This window comes from Delphinus delphis, chromosome 16 (assembly GCF_949987515.2).
Source record: "Delphinus delphis chromosome 16, mDelDel1.2, whole genome shotgun sequence".
Lineage (NCBI taxonomy): Eukaryota > Metazoa > Chordata > Mammalia > Artiodactyla > Delphinidae > Delphinus > Delphinus delphis.
The window spans coordinates 69,959,326-69,978,796 of NC_082698.1; the positions used below are offsets into that span (position 1 = coordinate 69,959,326).

Consider the following 19,471-nt stretch of genomic DNA (forward strand, 5'->3'; position numbering starts at 1 on the left):
ATTTGCATTTCATACAAAAGAAGAAAAGACCCTTCATCTTTATTAGGCAACATTCCCCTCCCCTCCCCTCCCCATAGACAGAGGAAAAATAATGTCAAATCTCATCAGAACGAGTAACCACTAATGTCTCCCGTATTGACTAATGCTTTCATGGAATGACTGACTTTTGGGGCCAAAACATTTAGCAAACAGTGCTTAAGACGAGAAATGAGAATCCATGTATTTATAGAGCTCTGAAAAAGGATATTAGAAGAATGTCTAGGACTGATTCAGTCTGAAGAGTTAGAAGAAGTGGCAAATCTTTTTTTTTTTTAATTAATTAATTAATTTGTCTTTGGCCGTGTTGGGTCTTTGTTGCTGGGCGCGGGCTTTCTCTAGTTGCAGCGAGCAGGGGCTACTACGCGTCGCGGTACACGGTCTTATCATTGCGGTGGCTTCTCTTGTTGCAGAGCACTGGCCCTAGGCGGGCGGGCTTCATTAGTTGTGGCACGGGGGCTCAGTAGTTGTGGCATGCAGGCTCTAGAGCACAGGTTCAGTAGTTGTGGCGCACGGGCCTAGTTGCTCCACGGCATAGTGGCACATCTTTAGGGTTGTATTTGAACCTCAAACTTACCCTAGTTACTTCATAGGCACTTTGATGCTATCAAACCAGTGAACAATTCCAGGCCCAGATTTCTACTGGTGCCTTTGGAGCAGAATGTTTTAGGGGCAGAGGGGATAAAGTTGGCGTGCATATTAGGGCAAAAATGCTACTACTATTCTTTTAACTATTAGGTTTTATCGTGGCATTAGAAAAGAAATGACATATTGGTTCCACTGGGGCTTCAGACCTGATCTGATCCCAAACGGAGTTATTATACCTCCAAGTTGATTCCAGGGTCGATAAATTCTAAGGTTTGGCCAGACATTTCCCTTCTCAGCCAGAAACCGAAAATATATAACTTCGCTGTGAAGTGCGGGGAAGCACTCTTTCACCAAATATGGAGCCAATAGAAGGTATGTTTTTCTTTTGTGAAGATGAAGTACACACACTTGTTAAGGTTCCAAGAAACATGGAAGGTTCTAATCTCACATACTGTTCACCTCCAGCTCAAGGCACCAGACCATTACTCTAAAAATGTCTAAAGAGCATTTGTTGGGGGCGGGGGGGGGGGGATACGTACCAAAACAAAAGCCAAATACACAAATGTGCTGCTATGTCAACGTGCGGAGCAGCGGGAATGTTTCCTCGGTGGGCACAACGCTGGTTGAGTATAACGGCCATTATGCCGCTTTGTTCCTATTCTTTTAAAAGCCAAACTCCATCTAAGAAAAAATGTGGGCTCCAGATGAAGATCTCCACCGGCTTATGGTATAAGTTTCAGTGGAGCAGAAAAAAGATCAGTCACAAAGAGAGCTGAGAAAGAGGACTTGAGTGTCAGTTTCTGACAGACGAAGATGTGAACTCAAAGCTTTGAGCACCGAACCACGGAGGGAGATGCCATGCTGACATGTAGGCCACGGAGAATAAGCCAGCGGCAGGACCCACCTGAGCCAAGAAGACGGTGGGAGAATGCGACGTGGGTTCTGTGTGAAAGACTTAGCTTGCCCATGAGCTACCAACGGTAAACGGTACAGAGCTCTTTAAAAAGGAAGTAGGTATAAAGAGTACCATTTGCATTCTACTCGAAGATACCTAAAAGGCACGTGGCCCATTATCATCAACGACCATGATCAATGGCCACTCGTCTTCAGAAAACCTCTGCCTTGGGAAAATCATCAGCTCACTAGGGGCTTCATTACCTACTCAAGGGCAAGCAGAAGACGAACAAGAAAACCTTTTGGAGGCACTAATTTTCTCCCTTTGCCCCAGTCGTGGGAGAGTTGTTTCTGAGGCCCATTGATGACCCTTGGCCTTCCCGCAGTCGTGGAGTAACTGTGACCCTAACTAAGCAAAGAGAGGAAAGAAAGGTGCTGGGATCCCTGGCTCGATGGACGGTGGCTTGACTCCCATGAAGGAGGGTCAGCGTGAGAGACGCAGCTCCAGGATGACAGGCCCCTGAACTGAATACATGGGCTGTGGGAGTCAGGGTTAGAGGGGTGGTGGGGGGGGGGGGGGTGGAGAGAAACTTCTGGGTGTTCTTCTGGATCTCTTTCAAGGGCAGATGAACATCCTTTCAAGAATAACAGACAAATACAACTACAGTGTTTTCAACGTGCTGTGCACCCCCAACATGAAGGGTCCATATGTAGAAGCACAAACAACTGTCGCATTCAAGTCCCACGTGAGACACCACACATCCCAGAGCTTCTGAAATGTTCAGCAGTTCCCCCAAAATGTATCACTTTGATCAAACTCTGTAATAACTTGCACAAAACCAAAATGTTCCAAGAGGTTTTCAGTGGAAGAGTTAAGGATATATTTTAATGGTAAACAATTACATTCTTCTGTCATCTGATACTTTTTTTTTCCTTTCTTTTTTGGAAACATGCTTTCTGAATTTTCAATAGTTCCTTTGTGAAGGCATCTGTTACTCACATAATTGAAAAGATGTTTGTGCAGTGGCATGCTTGAGAATACAGTTATTTAATCTTAATGATAAAGCCCTGAGGACAGAAAATCATAAGTAGAAACCTCTTGTTATTTATCAAGAAGAAAAAGGGCTAAGACACCTCATCTATTCTCAAATTTAAATTCAGGCTGGATGAAAACTATCAATAAAACATGGAACCTGCAAAGTTTCTTAAATACTATAGCAAGGTTCAAAGGGGGTTGGGTAGGGGGAGTGGGAAGAAAACAAAAATGAGACAATAAGGGAGCTCCACAAAGAAGAAACTGCTGTTTGGCAAGCCTTTTTTGGGTCAAACAAAGAACTTGCTGTAGTTTACAGCATGACATACACACTTGATTAGTTTGTGCCTGAGGGTGTTTTTACACTCAACAGTGTAAACTCCAACTTCTATTAATTACAACTTGCATTTAGAGGCAAATTTAAGAATTTTTAAATAGAGATTTTTCAAAGGCTGTTGTTTATTTTTTTTTAAACAGAAACCAGTTTTTCTACTCCAGGGCCTGGCTGGGGTTCTGTTTTCCTTTTTAAAAGTTTCTTGAAAAATCCAGGCATTGGAAAGTTATGAGAGCATTTTAGGCATGCTGAGTGATACGGAGGGAGGCTCTCGCTTATGAAATTACCTGACTGTCCTTTGGGGAGACATCCTCTATAGATGAGAAGCTGCTCCGGGCATAGGGTGCTTACATCCACCCAATTCAGGTGCCTTATAAGAACGAGCCTGATGGGGTATCCCTGGAAGAGCAGCAGCAGTACCTTATTGAGTCTGCCTAAATCTCAACACTTTGTGTTAGATTTTGGGGGTTGCTGGTTGCTGATAAGGGCCAGGTGGCCTTCTGTGGGTGTGGGGAAAAGGGAGATGAGAGCGCCTGGGTGGCGGTATTACAGAAGCGTTACCAACAGAGCGCCCGTTGGCCAGAGTCCCCATTACCAAGACAGTGTTTACAAAGGAGATGCAAGTCCATAGATTGGTCGAGCCCACCATGGGTGAGGATGGGGTACGGTCTACCCACTGGACCTCAAGGCAAGAGACTGAACAGACACTGAGAGGATAAACTATAATACCTGCATCCAATTTGGAAATTCAGCCTTAGACCCCTCCTGACTGCCCCTTCTACCAACTCATTCCCTACCTCTTGGTACACATTTCCTAGAGAAAGCTGTCCTTTTGGTTTGGATTTAATTTAATTCATTCAACCCCTAATTCTTGAGTCCCTGGTATGTTCACGACGCAGTACTGGGTGCACTGGTGAGTCTCAAGGGAAGCAATACCACAAGGTCCTTGCCCTCAAATATAATTTCTTTACTGTTTCTGAGTTCTACAACTGAACTATTTTAGGCAGTGTACGATGATCTATCTTAGGTTCTAACCGAATCTCTTTAAGGTCCGGTTCATAAATCGGTACAACCAACTGTGGAGAACAGTATGGACGTTCCTTAAAAAACTAAGAATAGAACTACCATATGACCCAGCAATCCCACTCCCGGGCATAAATCCAGAGAAAACCATAATTCAAAATGATACATGCACCTCATTGTTCACTGCAGCACTATTTACAAGAGCCAAGACATGGAAACAACCTAAGTGCCCATCAACAGAGGAATGGATAAAGAAGATGTGATACATATACACAAAGGAATATCGTATGTATATTGCCGTAAGAAAGAACAAAATAATGCCATTTGCAGCAACCGGGATGGACCTAGAGATTGTCATACTGAGTGAAGTCAGTCAGAGAAAGACAAATCTAGAACATCGCCCACATGTGGAATCTAATTTTAAAAAATGATAAAAAATGAACTTATTCACAAAACAGAAACAGACTTACAGATATCAAAAACCACTTATGGTTACCAAAGGGGAAATATGGCGGGGAGGGATAAATCAGGAGCTTGGGATTAACGTACACACACTACTATACATAAGGTAGATAACCAATGAGGACCCACTGTATAGCACAGGGAACTCTACTCAATATTCTGTGATAATCTATATGAGAAAAAATTGAATATATGTATATGTATAAATGAATCACTTTGCTGTAGACCTGAAACTAACACAACATTGTAAATCAACGATACGCCAATAAAAAAAAATCCAGTTCAAATTCTAGATCCCCCCCCCCCCACTGGAAGACTTTGCTTATTCCATTTGGAAATTCTCTCTTCTTTCTCTGATCTCTGTTGAACTTATTATTTGTATCTATTACTTCCTTACCTAAGGTTTTTATAGCCTTAAATATTTAGCTCTCTTTCACGTATGTATGGAGTATGAGTCGGATCACACAAGATAGGGTCACACCCAGCAACCCCACGACTGGGCACATACCCATAGAAAACCATAATTCAAAAAGACACATGCACCCCAGTGTTCACTGCAGCACTATTTACAATAGCCAGGTCATGGAAGCAACCTAAATGCCCACAGACAGACGAATGGATAAAGAAGACGTGGTACATATATACAATGGAATATTACTCAGCCATAAAAAGGAACGAAACTGGATCATTTTCAGAGATATGGATGGACCTAGAGACTTATACAGAAGGAAGTCAGAAAAAGAAAAACAAATATCGTATATTAACGCATATATGTGGAATCCAGAAAAATGGTACGGATGAACGGTTTGCAAGGCAGACATAGAGACACAGAGGTAGAGAACAAACGTATGGACACCAAGGGGGTAAAGCGGGGGTGGTTGTTGTTGGTGGTGGTGGTGGTGGTGGTGGGATGAATTGGGAGATTGGGATTGACATATATACACCAATATGTATAAAATAGATAACTAATAAGAACCTGCTGTATAAAAAAATTAAATTCAAAAAATAAAAATTTTAAAAATAATAAAAAGAAAGCAAATTTTAGAAAAAAAAAAAAAGATAGGGTCACAGCACCTCCCAGTTCTAATGAGTCGGTAGTAGTGCGTACGGGTGCCATATTGAGAAGAACTGTGAAGCTGAGCCTGGGTTCTCGGGAAGCAGCATCGTGTTCCCTTAGCGGTCTCTGCCATGAATGTGGTAGTATGGGCACCTCCTCATTTTTTGCCAGCCCTATTCTTGATAGACGTTCCAAAAACACCAACTGGCTCTTGAGGGCAGCAGCAAAGGAAGAAGGCAGTGAGTCAAATGGCGCATCTACCCGACCCAAGAAAAAGAAACTGGCCGCCAATTTCAAAAGTAATCTTAGGCTCTGCTGATAGACTGACACTGCCCACATCCCAAGAAATACTATATGCCACATCTGGGATAGCTTTGGGTATTCTAAGTGACACAAACGGGAGGCATTTACATGAGAGCAAGCCAAACTGGTGAAAGTCCATATATCGTGCTCTGAGGCTTGAATGAATGGATTAGGAAGACTTGAAGTGAGAGAGGAGCTTTGCCAAGTGTATGGAGGCCCATCACCGAGAAAAAAGAGCATGTGGAATGAGTCAGGCCCAAAAGGCAAGGTAGAGTCAGTGGGAAGCCACAGGTGTGCTGCTCAGTATGGGAAGAGCGTACAGGTGAAGAGTGCCTTCAACAGTGGTGTTTCTTCGTTGCCTTCCCACTGCAGGGCGATTAAGCAGAGACGAATTATAGCCCGATGCCAGAGACAGTTCAGTCCTCATGGCACATAGCAGCCCACAGGCGTGTTTAGTTTAGTTTACATAAAATATTTTCAGAAACTATTGGAGCCAGTATTTGTAAGTCGGGTGATTTCACATAAAAATTATCTCCAGAACACGGAAGGCGTGGAAGCACGGAGACTATATCCTTCTATGGCAGTAAGTGTCGCTGATCCCACCGGGCCTCTCTCGCGCCCGGCTGTGTGTTTTGCACTTTCCAGCCTGGCCACACCTGTGCTCACCCATGCTACCTGCCCCCATCAACATCTGCGTGTGTGACCACTGCTTCTCCAGTGACCGGGTGAGAGGGACCAGCTTCCTAAATTTCCTGTCTGTTGCTGACTGATACTTTTCTAAAATACCATAAAAAGGAATTAACAGGAAAATGAGAAATTTTAAAAGACATACAAAATGCAAACCCCCATTAAAAAAAAAAGTCAACAGACAAAAAATTACTCTGGCAAACTGCCATGTAAGTGTATCAGTGCTTATGCATAGCTGCCCCGTTCACAGAGCACAGATGGGCCAGAAGAACCTCACTTGAGTAACACTGTCTAGAGGATTGCTAAAGGATCCCCGCAATCTGTGAACCCGGCCTGTGGCCTCCTCAACCGTGTGCTGACTGAGTCCCTTAGAACCTGGTGTATGTCTGGCATTTACCTTGCAGCACATACTTATCTTATTTAAAACGTGAACCTCTCACACACCGCCTTCCACCTTCAGAGAAAAAAAGGCCGAAGCTCCATCTGACCATCACTGGGCTTCTGCCCAAACGCATGGGGCTTGGGTGCAGCTCACCCCACGTCACTGCCCAGGAAAACGCCTCAGCCAGGCGGCAGGACAGTCTCACCCCAGGAATGCTTGTGGGAAAAGGGCAGAGGGTAGACTTTGAAATTGGGCATTGAGTACATAAGAAGGTGAGGCATAATTGTTCATTTCCCCCACAAACAAATCCATTTGTTTATGATTTTCTAACTACTCAGAAAAGCACATCATAAAGTACTTTTGCCTTAATGCTCCTTTTAAAATCCCTAGGAACAATTTCATGTGCTCCACAGACACAGACCATGTAATTTATTCAGGAAAATTAAAACCAGTAATCTGGTATTCTGTGTAAAGATTTTTTTCCCCCTTGCATGTGCTTAAAAAACATTAAAAAAAAGAAAAGAAAAGAAAACAAATCTGCATGTGAAAACAGTCTTTAAAGTGAATTACTATTCCAGAAAGATCAAGCTAAGAGAATTCCACTAAAGTAACCATTTTCCTTTTTGTTCCTTTACTGATAAAAGAAAGTTATTCGGGGCATCTTCAACGAAGAGTTGAACGAGAAAGAAAATGTTCCACTGAGAAGTGTCCTGCACAGAAGGAGGTGGGCATTTTCCTTTGCATTATAATCTACAGTAACTTTATCTATAAATCCTGAACAAGAAGTGTCCAGGATAACCACACTTCATAAGCTTTGCTGAGCTGGAGACATCTACATAGCAACAGTCTTTCGATGGGGAAACATTAATGCTTTTTATATTGGTGATCATCTGTAACATGAGCAATTAAGTACAGTACTAATGGACTGTGGCCAGGAGCCTGGTACTAATATTAAAAACTGACAGAGATGAATAGGTTTGGAAGCAAAACCAGGCTGACAAAGACATTTTTATGAAGTGCTTGGACCTATTTGATTTAAACCAATCAGAGGCAAGTTTGGACCCGTCAGGCCTTCAGCGACAATGATGCATTCACAGGCATTGTACCTACCATTCCTGCTATGCCTTAAATAAAAACAACATTGATTCTTTTCAACAACTTGCACTTTCATTATTACACTCATTAATAAACCAAAAGTGCCCAACTAATATATACAAGTAACATTTACTGAGGGAACCGGCTACTTTTTTCTTGTTGGAAAATGAAAACATTTACTGGAAGCATGAACCACACTGCATGAAAAATAAATCAGTGGATAATGCGTAGTAGATCACTCATTGCTTCTTCATCTTCTAGGAAAGCAAAGCTGGTGGTAGGGAGACAGGAAAAGGAGCCAGTCCCTATATTAGAGTGAAAACGAGAGCCCAGGTGAGCCGGCAGCAGAGGGGGAACTCCAGTCATTCTCATCTGGTTTGGAAGGCTTTAAACATTGCCAAGGGCATCTCCAGACTAGATGTTTGCTCACAAAACCCTGGCCCTTTAAAACTCCCTGAACCTTCTGGAAGACAATGGCCTTTCACCATTCTAGTCACCTCTGTTTTCATTGTGTTAGCACAGCCTGTAAGTAGCAAGAATGAGTGAAGTCTGCCAAAATCACTCAACACAGTTGCAGTCAAGAGCTTCAGCCTTTTCTCTGACCAAAGCGTAACCGGTTCAAGTCCCTGGACAGATCTGAGTGTATACTCTTCCCTTCTTCGGTAGAACCATCAAAGAGAAGTAAGACATCTAGCGCAGTCATTCCCAGACATTTCTCCCCACCACAACACACAGGAGTGTGGGTGACTCCTTTAGAGCGTGGTTCAAATGAGTGAGGGTGGCATTACGGTAAGTAGAGTCTGATTTCTTTAAAAAAAATACCAATATTTGCAGATGATTGATTTAACTATTAGAGATTACTAATTATTCATGACATCCCTTGTATCTGACCACACCAATGCAAGAGGGACTTAGATGGCGAAAGGAAATGCCTACTGTAAAACCCTTAGAGGAAAACACAGGCAGAACACTCTTTGACGTAAATCGCAGCAGTATCTTTTTGGACCCACCTCCTAGAGTAATGAAAATTAAAACAAAAATAAACAAATGGGACCTGATTAAACTTAAGAGCTTTTGCACAGCAAAGGAAACCATAAGCAAAATGAAAAGACAACCCTCAGAATGGGAGAAAATATTTGCAAATGATGTGACCGACGAGGGATTAATCTCCAAAATATACAAACAGCTCATGCAGCTCGGTATCAAAACAAAACCAAAAACAACCAATCAAAAAACAGGCAAAAGACCTAAATAGACATTTCTCCAGAGAAGACATACACGTGGCCAAAAAGCACATGACAAGATGCTTAACATCTCTAATCATTAGAGAAATGCAAATCAACACTACAATGAGGTATCACCTCACACCAGTCAGAATGGCCATCATCAAAAAATCTACAAACAGTAAATGCTGGAGAGGGTGTGGAGTAAGGGGAACCCTCTTGCACTGTTGGTGGGAACGTAAATTGGTGCAACCACTATGGAGAACAGTATGGAGGTTCTTTAGAAAAACTAAAACAGGGCTTCCCTGGTGGCGCAGTGGTTGAGAGTCCGCCTGCTGATGCAGGGGACACGGGTTCGTGCCCCGGTCCGGGAGGATCCCACATGCCGCGGAGCAACTAAGCCCATGAGCCACAGCTACTGAGCCTGTGATCTAAGGCCCACGAGCCACAACTACTGAGCCTGAGTGCCACAACTAATGAAGCCCGTGCGCCTAGAGCCTGTGCTCCGCAACAAGAGAAGCCACTGCAAAGAGAAGCCTGAGCACCTCAACAAAGAGTAGCCCCCGCTTACTGCAACTAGAGAAAGCCCGCGCACAGCAACGAAGACCCAAAGCAGCCAAAAAAAATAAATAACTTATTAATTAATTAATTTGAAAAACACAGACTCTTTAAAAAAAAAAAAAAGATGTATGTACCCCAGTATTCACTGCAGCGCTATTTACAATAGCCAAGACATGGAAGCAACCTAAATTTCCATTGACAGAGGAATGGAGAAAGAAAATATGGTACATATGTACAATGGAATATTACTCAGCCATAAAGAAGGACGAAATAATACCATCTGCAGCAACATGGATGGACCTGGAGATTATCATACTAAGTGAAGTAAGTCAGAGAGAGAAAGACACATATTATATGATATCACCCATATGTGGGATCTAGTTTTAAAAAAATATAAAAATGCACTTATTTTACCATACAGAAACAGACTTACAGATATCAGAAACCACTTATGGTTACCAGAGGGGAAATATGGCGGGGAGGGATAAATCAGGAGTTTGGGATTAACGTACACACACTACTATACATAAGGTAGATAACCAACAAGGACCCACTGTATAGCACAAGGAACTCTACTCAATACTCTACAATGGCCTATATGGGAAAAGAATCTGAAAAAGAATGGATACATGTATATCTATAACTGAATCACTTAGTTGTACACCTGAAACAAACAACATTGTAAATCCACTATACTCCACTGTAAAATAAAAATTAAATTAAGACAAAGAAAGGAAATGCAAATGCCAAGAACGGGTTAAGGACCATGCTAATCACCCTGGAACAGCTGTGCTCCAACCTGGGTTTCAGGTTCTGTGCAGGGATTTCTATGTTGGGGGCCCCGTGGGGTGCCCACAGCTGACTACTGTCTCTCAACTCCAGATCGACTCTTCTGTGCTCTGCTTGGTGATGCTGGGACCGGGACAACATAAATTACATGTCTGTCTTGTCAGCTGTCTTCCTATTGGGGTTCTGCAAGTGGGGCCCTAGCAGGCCAGGGGAAGGGAGAAGGGACCACCTTCCCTTTTGCTTGCTGTTCATTTCAGTGCCAACCCAACAGTGACGTAGCAGCAGCAGTTGGTTCCACCCTGTCGCGTCTTTCAACAATCCCTGAGTAGTTTCAGTGCATTTCCTCTGAGGTCTGGCCCCAGCCACAGAGCATGCCTCTTCAGGACTGCGCCCAGCTCCACGGTGCCTCTCCTCTGAGACCCTGAAGGACCAGTACTGGCTGGGCGCCTCTACCTATGAGAGATCTGAACCCCAGTTTGGTGAAGTCCACTCTCCAAACTTCTGGGTGGTGATAACCTACCTTTTCTCTATTCCTTCAACCCTAGGAAACCTATAGTTACTGCCTCCATAGTAGTGGACTGCTTCACACCAACGCTTGTTAAGCAGTTCCCTACAGTAAATTCTCTTTGTTGAATACTTAGTGTGGATTTTTATTTTCCTTCCTGGATCCTGACTGATACACTGACCGAACAAATTCTAGATTTGGAGGAGTAACCGACATAGCTTTTCAAAAAATGTATTCCAGTGGGAGACTAAACCTTTATGAAGTCTGCTCCCAAGAATGAGAGAAGAAAAATCTCTAAAAATCTTTAATAATGTTTTCAGTTGCTAAAGTTGGAGGTATCTCTATTAGAATTTTCCATTTTGACTGACTGAAGGCATGTGGGATTCTACTACTCCAGGAAGAGGTAAATCATAAAACAAAAGTACACAACCTTCAAAAGAACATATCTTGGCATTTCATTTAAGATTGAAGCTATTTTTATCCACACAACTGCTTGAGTAAATTAAACACACAGCCACACACACAGACACACACACACACACACAGACACACACACACACACACACACACACACACACACACACGTACCTAGTACTATGGAATCCAATCCTTTTTCTATCCCAAACCGTATCTGTTTTTTGACCATGTGATGCTTTCTAATACATTTGATTAATTTTTCACTCTAACTAGGTGAGCCAGCTCCCAGCTGAGATAACACTCCTTTTTCAAATTTTAATTGCTATCTGGTCCTTTAAGTGTGACGGTTCACATGCTGGGGACGTTGGCACATGGAGCTAAGGGAGGTTCACTATCTGAAAGTAGAGACAGTGTTGCTAATGAAAATGTTTTGATTAAAGCCTTGACTCATAATCAAAACAAGATGACTGTGGTACCTCAGACACTACAGAACACTCATGCCAGGTTCCAGTGCCTTTTCATACCAGAACTTCAGTGCTGTTAGGTGTTAGGTACAGTGAGGGTGCGGGCTTTTGTATTAAATACTGCGAGAACTAACACATTTAAAAAATTCGTGCAGTATACCGCAAACAATGCTATGAAAAGTAATAATTTGAATTCCTGTTATCAATTTTTTAAAAATCCTTCTGCATTATAACACGGTCAAGTAAGGCAATCTCTTGGGAATACTTGGTGAGAATTTTTCGTAGGGTACTAAGCCCAGCTCAATTTCCTATGATTGTACCTATAAAAACATTCCAAGCTTCACTGAATGGCCATGCTAAAAGAGGCTCTGTGTTAAGTGCAATGCAGATAAAAATATAATTGGGCTCAAAAGAAATATGACTAAGAGTTGATGTGTGAGGTGACATTATCTGAAGATGCATTTGTATGATCCAGAGACGGGTGTTAAGCATGTGGGTTGAAGTTGGAATGGGAACTGACTATGTGAAGAGCAACCATCAAATTTAGCACTTGTGTTTTAGTTTTCAAAGGAGGGAGCTAACTGGCCCATTTGCTCAGCTGACCGTGTCTTGACTTCATTCCATCCATGGCCATCATTAAAACACAGACACCTCTACTTGGATCTCACAAGCTCTGAATCTGAAACCGTGAAGCCAAGTCGGTCAACACTACTGCAGGGAAATGCCAGTGATAAGGAACTTGTTATGACCTAAAGAAATTAAGTAGGGGCTGGAAGTACAGAGCAAGGATAACGCGTGATTTATGCTAACTGGTCTCCAGCATTGTGGGTAACACAGTCCTAATGCAAAGGGGAAGAATTCCTGAGGATACAACCCTCATAGGAGGCCAATTTGGCATTATTTCTTGTTTGCATTATCATCACCTTTCTAAGAGAAGCTGAAATTATTAGAAAACCAAACCACACAGAGCTTGGCAAGAAAGGATTTCCTGGGTCGAAAGCATTAGAAGAAGAACACCAAGATGGGAAAAAACAATGGATCTTATCTGGGACCAATTTTCTTATTAAAGAAATGCTTACTTTTCAATATTAATACAGTCAACCTTAACACTTTTCAATATTAATGCAGTTACTTGGCAACCTCATAGTAACACCACAGACCCCAGAATCTCAAAGTTTTCCAGAAGCTGAAAGGTCTCATAGTAAATAAACCTACAGAGTACAGAGAACATATTGAATAATGTACGCTTGCGGGGGGGAGGGGTAAGTATTATCAGGCAGGTGGTCACAGGATAAAACCAAACTAAACGAACTTAATCTAATTTCATCCCTTATAACCAGAGAAAGCCATGTTCCCTAAAAATCACAAGGCAGTATGCAAAGTAAAATGCCAGAGGGATATTTTCTGTTTCCTAAAAGGTCTTATGCTTGACCAATTAACTTCCAATGAACACACTTGTAATTAATCAACGACTTTCCAAGAAAGGGTGCCTTACCTTTCATAATGTCTGCGGGTACAAGTGGCGGCACTGGTGCTCCCAGGATTACCGCCTAATTCATCATAAATATGTTTCCATTGACGGCGGGCTGTTATCTGAAAAAAGTGGCAATGAGAAATTTAATCTTGCATCATAAGAGATTCACAGTGCCAGGATTCAATACATACGCAACAGTCTATTCTGGAAACCCAGAAACAGAGAGTCCACATGAGTACATGGGAGACTTACGGGCTTATAGTAAGATCTCACTTTTAGCATTTTTCTTTACAGTAAAAATGGAATTCTGCTCTGGGCTCTACATTTTGTCACCCGTAGCGCATTTTTATCTGAGGCATCTCCCTGGACATTCATGTAGTTATTTGCCCCCAAGGTCCCAAACTTACACTCTGTTCCTTTATGTCATGGGATAAAGCATCAAAATAAAATAAGACTTCAGCTAAAATATATCTTAGTGTACCAGCTGAAATGAATCAGAATTAACGTTACTTGCTTAAGGGATATGGTCATGGTGGCTGAGTACACAGGTAAAGACAGAGTTTTCATAAAACATGCTTTTGTATCTTCTGGTTTTTCAACTACTGTGATGTGTCGCCTACTTTAAAGACTAAAAAAAAATTCCTACACAAATTAACTAAAATGATCAAGTTGGTTATGAAATGTATGGTCATCTCAGGCTGTATTTTTACGCCAGCTCCTCTAACCATGAGAACAAAACCAAAATCTGAAACTGTCTATGTCACAAGCTGTTTATTTTTCTTCACTTAGGTCAGGAAAATGGGATATCCATCAAATCCTATGAAAATTAACATATTCCAAAGTCAAAATGTAAGCTCTGTATTTTACTGAGTTGGGTGAATAAAAACAAACAGCTTGCAACATACAGAAAGGCATACTATGGTCTTGGTTTTTTTTTTTCCTTTAATTTTTATATATAAATTAAGATTTTACAAAATAACAGATGCATGATCTAGCAAATGATTCATTTGGAGAAACCACGTCACTTACTACATCTGAGCAATCTAGTGTTTCCTTGAAACTGGGAAGACCGAGCAAGTTCTGAGATCTTTGTGAACGTTTCTAAACAGGGCTCCAGGAAAAAACTCTGTTAGTGGAATGTGCAGGGGGCAGGGCGTGGCAGAGGTGCCAGTGGCATTTAAACAGTCAGAACAGGAGGCTTCTTTTGAAAAACACCCGCAGAGCTGCCAGCGGAGTTCACTTAGGGGCTAGAGGCAGCAATGCGTGAAAAAAAATCTCAGCGTGCATCCAGGGGCTCTGTGATTGCGATCTAAGGAGGAGAAGGGTGGTTACATATCATAGGGTAAATGGTACCCTTTCCATTTCAAATAAAAAGAACCCCTTCATTTCCATAAACCCTTCTTAACAGACCCAAGTAGGACCTCGAGACAGTGTGAGTTTTGCATTGTTCAATTTCCCATGAAGCATTCTTGGACCAATTTGTTTCAATAGTTCTTGTTAGCCTGAGCCACCTCTTAGATCTACTAGCAGGTATAACTAAAAATCCTCCTGTATTTGTAGCTTGGTTTAGATTATAATAATAAATGTTTTTTCAAGCCCCTTTAAAAATACTGAAAATACATATTTTGGTAATTATTTTATATTTAGTTACAATCTCCCTCCAACCTTTTAAATATTACCGTTTCAGGCTGATCCATTCTAGACCTGTGTATCACAGAAGAATGAACAGGTTCCCCTTCTTCCAAGTATCTACCTTATTCCTCAAAGCCCTTAGAATACTGAGTCCCTTGAAACATATTCCCTTCCCTCAGGTGAGGTGCGGGCCCTGGAAAATAGCCTATGTGTGTTCCTGCAATCACTTCAGAAAGAAACAATCACTCTTGTCATTCTTGTATCTCTTGTGTACACTGTATTTTATATTTTGTAAAGAGTTTTCATATCCATGATATCATTTAATCCTCCTATCAGCCTGTGAGGCAGATTATAGGAATCTCATTCACAGACCAAGGAAACAAGTCTCAGAGAGGCTGCACGACTTCCCTAAGGACACACAGCAGCAGAGTGGGAATGTCAGGATTCATACCGATGTCTTATGGTCCCAAGAGCAGACTTTTTTCCACTACATCAAAGCAGCCTCCATATCAGAATGACCTGATGAACAGTGTAGCAGGGTGACGGTATAGAACTCCAGGGGCCTTTTGCTTCGAAGGAAGGAGATAACTGTGGGACCCATAGCTTCTGCTACAATTTCTCAAATTCTCACTAGTGGGAACATAGCATCGCTACTGCGAGGTCAGCAAGAATGTAAGGGGGTGGGTTGGGTTACCAATGCTCTGAGATATTACTCTCTTAAAGTAAAACCATTAAAACTGTGGTTCCTGCCACCCTGCCCACTTGTGTCTCTAGTTAGAACATAGGTTCACCATTAAATCACGGATAAGTCCCAATTATACCAGAATCCATCCATTCACTCATCCATTCACTCACCAAACATTTATTGAATGTCTCCCATTTGTTGGGTACTGTGCTAGCAGCTGGGTGGCAACAGTAAAAACCCAACACCCAAGATGACTGCATCCTAGTGGCAGATACCCAAAAATAAACAAATGACCAAATATATAAACAGTACTACTGACTGTGAAAAATATAATGAACAAGAGGCCACTGCTGACAGGGATATGTGTGGAAACTGGCCGTGTTCCCTACCCACAACCCATCATCCAGACTAGGGGATGCCCTGTTAAACACATGCCTATGACAGAAATGACAAAACTTCTTGGAGAATAGATAATGAATTATCAAAAGGAAAAACAAAAACTCTTCCTGACGCTAGGACTGAAGCTGCGGCAGCGGGAAGCCGGCATCAGTCACCACTTGGCATTAGTAAACCGTATGCGGCTGGCTAGGGGCCTGTGTCAGCCCCCCGCTAGCAGGTTCTGCTGTTTCAATACAGTTTTTACCAGTGGAGAAAAGACAAGGGCCGGGCCTTCAAGGAAGTGGGTTCTCAACTGTTTACTGAACTTCCACTGGCCAGCCTGGATGAATCAGGCCATTTTGAGATATTTTCTTTCCACAGGAAAGTCATAAAATGTGCTCTTTCCAACTGCTCAACGCCTTTAAGTACACAGTTCTCCTGGGTATACATCTCTTATTTTTTGTGCCCAGATGCGCTTTCAATTCAAACGCTGACCATAGGCTGTACAGCAAAGGAACGTCTAAATCCTCGCCTTGTCCAAACCTACAGGGGGTCTCAGAGCCCTGTGAGGAGAGATAGGAGGACGCAGCTGGGACAGCTCCTGGGCATCATGCCCCCACCTGTGTACATCTGCCTTCTGTACTAACAGGCTTTCGTCGTGCCTAGGCATGCATTGGCTTTGGGTTTTTATTCTGTTGTCCTCTCTGGATGTGTGTAAGCTTTAAGCCCAGTCTCAGGCAGAAGCAATGTCTGCCTCCTGGTATCTGGCCCCCAGCCCCATTCAGCTGGAAGGTTTGATCCAGCCATGGGGTTAGCTTGATCAACTCTCTCATAAAGCCTCAGGCTTCCTGGACATGTTCATGTTTCAACCTGACCTTCTATTATTTTAGGTTTTTAAGGATACAAAGAACTCTGGCTGTCTGTTTCCTAAAGAAAATTCATCCAAGCAGTGGGATTCCTGACATCAACACATCTGCTGCTGCTTACCATTCTAGGACACTACCAGGTACAGAAGCGGAAGGGAGGGTGGAGGGTTGAGGGTGGGGTGATAGCATGAGAAGAAAGAGACGTCACCGCTTTTAAGGGTTCACGATCTAGCAGGATTCATAACGCATACCATTAACCATAAAGCAAGACGGAAAACCGAGTGGACCACACCCAGGTAAAGTAAACCAATGTAGGTGCATATGAAACTTAATCTCACTTTGAAGACACTTGATAGTTACTTCTTTCCCTAGTGTGGATAAGACCCAAGGAACTCTGTGAAAAGCACTCTACACCTATCATGTTCATGAAGTTTTCACTGCTTATGAATACAGTCGCCTCTCTGCATCCACAGACCCCTGCAGATAGCAAAATTTGCGGACGCCTAAGTCCCATATAAAATTTGCATATAACATATGCACGTCCTTCTGTGTATTTTAAATCATCTCCAGATTGGTTATACTACTGAATACAATGTAAATGCTATGTAAATAGTTGCCGGTACTTGGCAAATTCAAGTTTTTCTTTTTGGAACTTTCTGGAATTAAAAAATTTTTTTTTTCCGATCCAAGACTGGTTGAATTTTCAGATGTGGAACCCTCAGATACAGAGGGTAGACTGTACAGTGGTTTTCAAACTGCTTTTTAGAATTCAGGTGGTGTTTTAAAAGGTGGTGTGAAACTAACTCTCAACAATGCTAATCCCTGCCAAGAAAATGGGCCCAGTGAGTGGGAAAGGAATCTGTCCCTCCCATGGTTTTATTTGATGAAAATAGTCTGTCGGGCTTCCCTGGTGGCGCAGTGGTTGAGAGTCCACCTGCCAGTACAGGGGACACGGGTTCGTGCCCCGGTCCGGGAAGATCCCACATGCCGCGGAGAGGCTAGGCCCGTGAGCCATGGCCGCTGAGCCTGCGCGTCCGGAGCCTGTGCTCCGCAACGGGAGAGGCCACAACAGTGAGAGGCCCGCGTACAGCAAAAAAAAAAAAAGTCTGTCACTTTAAAAAAAATTGGAAAACTGTTTAACCCAAGATACAGTCTTGGAGGCTTTATTTTCCTACCTTTGAGGTCACTAGGATGAAATAATTTTGGTATTTTTGTGGACTGGTGAGGAAACAGTCATCAGAAATCTTTTAGGACAACAGTGCTTCCACTATTGTATTAACTGTAAGAATGTGTAGGACCTTATGAAGTCAGGAGAGTTTGCCTGCGAGCAGTGTTGCCCCAGCTGCTGTGAGAAAGCCTTTTTCCTCAGGACACCTTGAGGGTGGACTGAATTCAAGGAAGATGACTTTTTTTTCCTGGTAGTACTCCAGGAACTGGAGCCTTTCAAAGCGATATGACATCATCTTTGGCCTCGAGAATTTTGAATTAAGCGAGAGGCTTTGTCTGTCCAGAGAACTAGGGTTAGATTCAGAGGATGCCTTGAAATGATGTCAAAGCCAGAATCTGATGTCAAAGCCTAATCCTTCCAGCAAGAAGACAAGTGACTTCTTCCAGTTGGGAAATAATGGTCCGGTCTCACCCATGGGGCGAGGCGGGGCTGTGAGCTGACATTCTTAGAAGGCAGCACTTGCATGGTCCTCTGCCTCTAGGATAAGATTTACTCAAGACCCATTTCCCGACTCAACCTCTCTCCAAATATTGCCTCTGGCTTGCCATCAAATGTTTAGCCAAATGGAAATCACTTTAGCAAACCATCATCAACACGCTGCATCCTGGTAATACCCCAAGCTACTCTGCAAGCTTTAACTGCTTCACCAGACACTGAGGTGAAGACCTCCTTAGCTCATCAGCAAAACTTGATCCAGTTCTGCCTCTTCCACTGCAGGTGACCCAGACTCTCAAACGTTTGGAAGGAGAAATTGGATATATGACTGTTAAAGAAGGGTCCTCATTGCCAACCAATCAAAATGCCAGTATACTGTTCTTTAGGAAATCAAATCCATTCAATACATTTATGATCTCTAAACCTAGGGGTGCAGAGATACAATACACATTTCTAGCAGAGGCAGAAGAGGCCAAGAGAACAGAATATAGCCATTAGTTGCATGCTGTAAAGGCTTAAAATAGAACTTGTGCTCTTTTTTTTTTTTAATTCAATTTGAGGGTTGTGAAGGACTAAAATGAAATAATCCGTAATCCTCAATTCGAACCAGAAGGTTTGGAATAGTTTATAACCACAAACAAAAACAAGCCAATTAAGATGGCCTCTTTTTATAACCCGAAGGAATTCCAGAGAGATGTCTTTATCCAATCACAAGCTAACAGCAGAAGAAATATATCTACACATTTTAAACTTGCAATTTTTTACTATTACTGAGTATTTACATCTTCCAGACTTCCTGACCCATCTTCTAAGGTCACACATTTTTTCTCAAGAATCAGAAAATCTCAGCTAATAGTTAGTATATCTGGTAAGGTTCGTATTAAGTACAAAGAAATGACTGAAAGATGCTACCAATGAAG

General features: G+C 42.4%; 1 protein-coding gene across 2 annotated transcripts in view; it reads right to left on the reverse strand.

The window, feature by feature from the left end:
* ARID5B (AT-rich interaction domain 5B) overlaps positions 1-19,471 on the reverse strand; it is a 189,637-nt gene that overhangs the window by 13,749 nt on the left and 156,417 nt on the right. For both annotated transcript variants that reach the window (XM_060034940.1, XM_060034941.1), the window contains one exon: positions 13,349-13,446. In XM_060034940.1, coding sequence (XP_059890923.1) covers positions 13,349-13,446 — 98 coding nt within the window. The remainder of the gene's footprint in view (positions 1-13,348; positions 13,447-19,471) is intronic.